This window comes from Nicotiana attenuata, unplaced genomic scaffold, assembly GCF_001879085.1.
Source record: "Nicotiana attenuata strain UT unplaced genomic scaffold, NIATTr2, whole genome shotgun sequence".
Lineage (NCBI taxonomy): Eukaryota > Viridiplantae > Streptophyta > Magnoliopsida > Solanales > Solanaceae > Nicotiana > Nicotiana attenuata.
In genome coordinates this window covers 24,456-32,381 of record NW_017676380.1, presented here as the reverse complement: position 1 = coordinate 32,381, position 7,926 = coordinate 24,456, and the positions used below count along the sequence as shown (strand labels likewise).

General features: G+C 33.0%; 1 protein-coding gene across 1 annotated transcript; it reads right to left on the bottom strand.

Moving 5' to 3' along the window:
- Positions 1–4,413: 4,413 nt before the first annotated feature.
- LOC109220968 (arabinogalactan peptide 22) lies at positions 4,414–6,089 on the bottom strand. Its single transcript, XM_019385436.1, has 2 exons — positions 5,768–6,089; positions 4,414–4,707 (listed from the first exon to the last, which is right to left on the bottom strand). Exons 1-2 carry the CDS (start codon positions 5,895–5,897, stop codon positions 4,610–4,612), a joined length of 228 nt encoding a protein of 75 aa, XP_019240981.1. The 5' UTR covers positions 5,898–6,089; the 3' UTR covers positions 4,414–4,609.
- Positions 6,090–7,926: the final 1,837 nt, after the last annotated feature.

Genomic DNA, 7,926 nt, shown 5'->3' with positions numbered 1-7,926 from the left:
TTATTAGATCAAATCGGACAATATAGTATAACTTAACGAGTCAAAATGTAACCCAACCCGAACATACAAAGTAAAATATTGCTTCTGATTTTTGGAAAACACGTTATTATGGTTTATGAGTATAGAATCCGAATTAACTATAATGAAGATCAGATGGATTCAAAATTCTTGACTCTGTGATTGGATTTGATATTTTCTCCACTAATCTGTTTCCTTGACAACCTATGCCCTCATTATAATATATTTCCTAAAACATCTAGATTATAATATTTTTACAAAAAAAAAAAAAAAAAACTTAGATTAGGGTAGGTGAAAAACGAATATCTAGTACTTTTTTCCCATCGAATGCAGGGAAGAAAATTTTATAGATTGCAATTTTATTTTATTATGAGAACTATATTTTTATAATACATTATGAAGTTGTTGCTTTATGTGCTGAGGTGGAGCTAGAGGGATAGAAGGGGTTTATTTAGATTTTTTTTCCACAAAATTGTATTATGTATATAAGGTAGAAATTCAGAGTTTTTACATATATATATATATATATATTGAAGTACTAGAGTTCGTATTGAGAAGTATCGTTTTGCAAACAGTAGAGTAGAATAATGAGATTTGAACTTATGATACTAGGGTTGTAAGTGTGACTCTTGTCCACTTGATGTCTCTTTTGAGGAAGAAAAATAACTTAATTCATGAACCAAAAAAGAGCATAAAAAGTGGTCCACTAATGTAATAATGCATATGAACTGCTGGTAAATCTCCTTTTTAAATATTTAGCAACAAAGGAGGAAGGCAGTCATGTGAAATATGTATGGAGGTACTATTATATATTTATATTGGTATATAGAAGATTCTATTTCTTTTATTAATATTTTTTCTCTGAATAGGATTACACGTGGCAAGACAGGGTAATTGCATTTTGATGGCGATGTATGGGTGAAATATCCAAGGCCATAGTTGTGTGTCCCTTCTTGCAATTAGACTGCTAAAAAAGGGTTATTATCACTTTTATCCCGCATTAGAAATTATTTATATTTGATAGTCAAAAGTGTATATAATTATATAATTTTTATGTATAGCATACAAAATGTATATATATTTATACAAAAAATATTTAATTTTATATATTTTTCGACTATTATTTTTACTGCGACTATATAGTGTCGCTAAAAAGGGGTTTGGAAAACCCAAAATGTCACTCTCAACTACCGACAGGAAAGTGATGGGGCGGAATGTAAGAAATCTTTGGGCTGGGCCCATACCCAGAATGAAATGCTCATTTCCTTTTCTTTCTTTAATATTTTTATAATTTTGTTTTAATATTTTTTTAAAAATTGTTTGTAAAATTGAAGCCTGTAGACACATAAAGAGGCATGATATTTTACATGACAAGTACAAATGGCTAAATTTATTATATTCACGCTTGGCATGCCACATTTGGTACATTTCTTGTGGGCCTCTTTATACAAATACATTGTAGCAAGATTTTCAAATATCATGCTTTATATGGGGTCTCAATAAACTACTAATGGTATATATTTTTTGCTAACCAAAAAGTCAACTGTTCTAGTCAACTTCATAGTTAATATGAGGCAACTCAATAGCCAATAATGTCACAATTCAACTTGTAATATGAGTCCATCTTTTGAGAAGAACGCAAATTAGCCGCTCACTTAATTGCTTAAACTAAAGATAGCCGGTGATGATATAATACATACATAATTATGTACTACATGTGTATAATTATGTATAATCAATATATATGGCTAGAAAATGAAAATAATAAAGATGTCCAGCGATTTATGTAAAGATCCCTTCTTTTGATTATTGTTGCTCAATTGGACATTCTCTTCAAGTTACTTGGTTAGTATCTCACTAAACAATAACAATTACGTCTCAATTCAAATTAAGTTAAGCAGTTTAAATTAATTTCTAATTTATGTCCCTCCATATAAACTGTCTTAGTCCAATATTATAGAAAAAAATTAGGGAGAAATTCAAATATAGCCACAGTTTCAAAAGTCATCGAAATTTAGCCACTTTTCATGTAAAGATAAATCTGAATGAAAACACTGTTCAAAATCCGGAAAATACTCCAGTATATTATACTGGAGTTACAGCAAATTATACTGGAGTTTGGAGTTCCGGTATACTTTGCTGGAACTCCAGTATAATATACTGAAGTTCCAGCAAAGTATATTGGAACTCCAGTATATTATACTGGAGCGAGCAACGTATACCAGTCTAGTATAATATGCTGGAAGTTCATGCACGGGTACACCGAACTCCAGTATATTATGCTGGACCGGTCTCTGTTTCAGCAAAATGGTGGCTATTTTTCAATGACTTGGCAAACGCTAGCTATTTTTGAATGACCAGTCCGAAAACTAGCTAGACCGTGCTATTTTTACCAAAGATTAGGTTTCTAGCTTTAGAATTTCTGTACATTTTTGGTGGCATATAGGTTTCTAGCTTTAGAATTTCTGTACATTTTTGGTGGCATATAAATCTTACATGATTAAAAAGACTCATTACAAACAATGAACAAATTAAACGTATTGACATAACTAAAACTTAATCAATATTAACTATTAGTATCATATATAAATTAGAAACAAATTGTAAGTGGGAGAGAGAATAGGGGAATGTTACACTCAACTATTTTGGGCCAAAAGTGCACAATATTAGGATGAAAGCCCACGGATAACTGCTGGACTCCGCGTTTTTGGGCCTTATAACAAACATCTTAAGCCAGGCTGTGTCAATTTTCCTTTGGGGTATTATCACTTTTAGCCCGCGCCAGAAATTATTTACATCTGGTAGTAAAAAAAGTGTATAAAACTTGTATAATTTTTGTATATAACATACATAATATATATATACACAAAAAGAATATACAAATTTTATATATTTTTTCGACTATTATTTTTACAGCGGCTATACGATATTATTTTTCCTTTTCCTTTCTAGGATAGGATTTTCAAGAATAGACATGGGCCAATTGTGCAATGCTCCAATGTCTTATGCATGGGTACTTGGACCATCAACACTGTGCTCGGTACCTTAGCTAGGGGTGTGCATTCGAATCGGTTTATCGATAAATCGAATCGATTATTTGTTATCGGTTTATCGATATCGGTTTATCGATTTATCGATTTCGATTTTGATTTCGAAATTTTCCTTATCGAGTTATCGATTTCGATTTCGATTTTGTCCTCTTCGGTTATCGGTTTATCGATAAACCGATAAGAAATACTAAAAAAAAAAATTTTTTTTTAACCCTTATTCTATAATACCCTTTCCTTTACCCTAAGTCCCTATCCCTATTATTTCATCTATCACATTTAAGGAATGATCATATTTAAAGCTCAAGGGAATGAAGTTCAAATTAATGGAAAATAGAATTAGCCGTGATGATGTATTTTTTTTTTATACCGTTGGAGTGTTGGTGGCATACATTTGATCCCTTGCTTTAGTTTCTTTGCATGTGCTTGTTGACACAATTTTTATGTTATAAACGGTGTTCGTCTTATTTTAGCTTCTTTTGGTTCATATTAGTTAGGCGTGTTTATAGCGATATACTTTTCATGGAATCCCGCAAATTTCCTTATTGGTGTAATCGATAACCGAATCGATAAGCCCCAAAAATCGATAAATCGAAATCGAAAAAATCGAAACCTTATTGAAACGATAACGATAAACATATGTACAAATCGATAATCGATAAATAATTATCGATAAGGGTCTAAATCGAATGTACACCCCCAACCTTAGCGCGGATGCCCGATATCTATCCGCTCTTTAGCACGAGTACTTGGTATCTACCTCTACTCAGCATGAGTACATGTAACTTAGCATGAGTACTCGGTACCTATCCGTGTTCCGCACATATATTCGATATCTGCCCGTGTTCAGCATATATACCTGATATCTACTCGTGCTCAGCACGGATATTAGATACCTACCGGTATTTATCACAGATATTCGAAACTTATCCGTGCTCAGCGAGGTTGTTCGATACCTACCCATGCTCACCACGAATATCCGATACCTACCCCGTACTTGGATTAATTTGGACCTTTTTCCTTGAAGTAGTTTGATGCATGAAGTCCACGCATTTCACGCTGGAACTTCGTTAATGGCCAGACAAATTCAAGACGGTTGACGACAAAGGTATGAACGAACACTTGAACGTTACAACAACAGTAACATACCGAATGTGATCCCATAAGTAAGGTCTGAGGAGGGTATTGTGGACGCAGACCTTATCCCTACCTTGTAAAGGTAGAGAGGATATTTCCGAACACTTGAACGTTAAAAGAAAACAATCATTCAGTATAGTGTTGTTGTGAAAATGAAACAAAGAACTAAAGACAATAAACACAAAAATAAGAGGGTACTCGGAAATAAGGCTAAGAAAAAGGTTAAAATAATGTGGAATTATATAAATTCTGTTGGAAAATCTCAGAACAAATAGCTTGTCAAAAGTTAGAATCTTTGAATAAAAATGACAAAATTTACATGTCCTAGACACACCACAACAACCTTATATATGTCCCAAAATCATAGGCACTCAAGAAATTAATTATCTTCACTGAATCAAACTTTTTTAGACACCAAAAGGGACATCAGCGGCATGAATTAAGTATGTTACTGCCAATGCCAACAACATTAATACGTAGGCAATCCCTTGGTCAATTGTTGTTCCTGAACACAATAGTAGAAATCAATTTAGAAGAATAGAATAAGAAAAACGAAACAAAAATAGGAACTACAAGGTGTAAACACTAATGTTTTATTTATACAAGTTCATATTTTCTGTCTTTTTAACATTTTTGTACGATAAAAGACATTTAATAGCTTTTAGTATGAGATTATTTATCTAAATTACTACTTATTTCTCTCTCTTAAATATCTCATTTGATTAGCAATCCACTAATTGAAGTAGGGAAGGGGAATTTGAAAACAAAAAGGTATTTCTTCCGGTTTATTTTAACTGATTTTTTTTTTTTTGACTCTTTTCACATATATTAAGGAATTCATCTTTTAGCATTAATTAACGATGAAATTGACCATATTAACCTTAATTTGCTCAATGAAAATATAACAAACTACTACCAGACACTTTACTCCGATGACAACTTTGAAAAGAAAAAGTTAATTCTTTCTTGATATCTAAAAAATTAAATATTGTGGGTCACAAAAAATCACTTAAAGTGGATCGGAGGGAGTAATAAATAATTCTTGCCCTTTTAAAACATTAAACGTTTTAAAAGAAATTTAATTTAGTAAGACGACTAATAATTGAGGCTGGAGGACGTAATTTGTCCCTATACTTGATCGGATTTAAATCGGATTTTCAATCTTAATACCTTAAACAAGCTAATCATTCTTGTTATTTCCTGTTTAATTCATATTAAGCATAATGTTGTAAGAATTCAACATGTATCAAAAGTTATAAATCAGAGTATAGAGCATAATTGTGTAATTCATGCGTAAGATTGTCCTCTAAAAAAATATGCAAAAACTATATGATCGAAAATTACGAGATTCTCGTTACCTTCTCTAGAAGATACACTAATCAAAGGAAGTTAACATATCTCCAAAATTAACCAGAGGAAGATAATGAGAATAGTTAAAAATTACTCATTTACTTATTTTAGATTTGTTACATTTCCCAGACTTTTCTCGTAAACCAAACAAAAGGGCATATATTAAGCAAGAAAAAGGAAATGAAAATAAACTTTTAGAAAAGAAAAAAACTAACCGTCACTTGCCGGAGCAGGGGTCGGAGCAAAAGATTCTTGACCCTGAACAGTAGGTAAAAAGATGGAGAAAATTAGGACAAATGCAGCAAAGAAACCAAACAGCACCTTACTAGAACCAATTATCGCCATTGTTAATAATAATATGTAATTCTTTAACCCTCTCTGCGAACAGCCCTCCTCTATTTAGAGATTTAAAAAAAAAAAGAGCCTTATTCGCAGAGAGAGCGAAAGAACAAAATGTGTCAAAACAAAGAGAGATTTTTCACTTTAATCTCACAGCAATTTTGGGTAATTTTGGAAAAGTCTAATTAATGAAAGATTTGTGAAATGGAAAAGTATTTAGTTTTTATAAAAAAAATTCTAGAAATTAAGGTTGATGGATGACCGGGAAGATCGGTAGCGGGTAAACTGTCGGGTATTAAATGTGGGGTCCATAGAATTTTGCGGCTCATGACAAGAGAATCCGAATCCCATGTGACCATTCGCCGTCAGTTAGCCTGTCTGTTCCCGCCCTTAGTTGGCGCCATATTCTGTGGTCTGAATCTTTCAACGTATCATAATCTGATGTTCTTTTTAACTGATTGGTGTTGTTGGGCCTGGTGCTTTAGGTGACATTTCTGGTAGTCATGGGCTTTTCTGTGCTTCCAATTGCGTGAGAAATTCAAAAATAACCAGATTTACAAGTGGTCATTTAATAATAGCCACAGTTTCAAATTGAAGTTTAGCCATTTTTCATGTAAAGATAAATCTAAACGAAAACATTGTTCAAAATCCGGAAAATACTACAGCATAAGTATACTGAAACTCTAGTATATTATAATGGAGTTCTAGTATAAGTATACTGGAACTCCAGCATATTATAATGGAGTTCCAGCATAAGTATACTAGAACTCTGCATAATATACTGGAGTTCCAGTATAATATACCGGTCCAGTATAATATGCTGTAAGTTCATACACATGTGCTCCAATCTCCAGTATATTATGCTGGAACTTTCCGCGGGTAGGAGTTCCAGCATAATATGCTGGAAGTTCATACACAGTTGCACTAATCTTCAGTATATTATGTTGGACCAGTCCCTGTTGCAGCAAAATAGTGTCTATTTTTCATTGACTTTGCAAACGCTAGCTATTTTTGAATGACTAGTCCGAAAACTGGCTAGCCCGTGCTATTTTTACCCTAATTGTGTTATTTAAGGCCCAATAGTTTGAGTGTCTGGTCAATATTAATATTTTGGACCATCGACTCTTATAAGAGATTTTTATTTAGTTATACTATATTAGAAACTTATTTGCCTGTGTTCTCTATGGTTTGCTGTTTTTGATAAGTATCTAGGTTTTTCTTACAACTTGTATGCATTGCTTCTTAAAAGGCTCCCACCCCAATATTAGTGCCTTTAATTAAGGGATTCAATTATATCCTTTCCTTTTTTTCCATTCTCCTCTTCTCTCTCGTTTATTTTAAAATCAAAATTCCATAATCTACGTCCAGAATCTCCATCTTCTCTCTTCACCATTGCCTATAGCTTTATATTATTAAAAAATATTCAGAAATTGTATGATAACTGTATCATATTTGTAGTTGAATTGTATCAGATGCATCAATGCCTAAAACATAAATGTATCATACTTGTATCACAATTTGTGACGACCCAAAGGGTCATCACCTGTTTTCTTATTCATTACGTGCTTCCAAGGCCTTGAAAACCTCATTTGGGGTTGCCTCGATTTGCGTGCGCAATCCGGGCGCATAGCCGGAAAGCTTAAATATGAATTATGTGAGAAAAATGCTAAATTTTGATATTAAATTGGATAAATTTGACTTCGGTCAACATTTTGGGTAAACGGACCCGGACCCGTGATTTGAAGGTCCCGGAGGGTCCGTAGGAAAATATGGGACTTGGGCATATGCCCGGAATCGAATTCCGAGGTCCCAAGCCCGAGAAATGAATTTTTGTGTGAAATTATTTTCTGGAAATGATTAAGGAAAATAAAAATAAAATTTGATTAAAAGACTATGGTATCAGGCTCGTATTTTGGTTCCGGCGCCCGGTACAAGTCTTATATATGTTTAAGTCGCTTTCTGTAAAGTTTGGTTGTAAAACGGAACGTCGTTTGTACGTGTTTCGGTACGTTAAAATAGGTAAAAGTTAGTATGT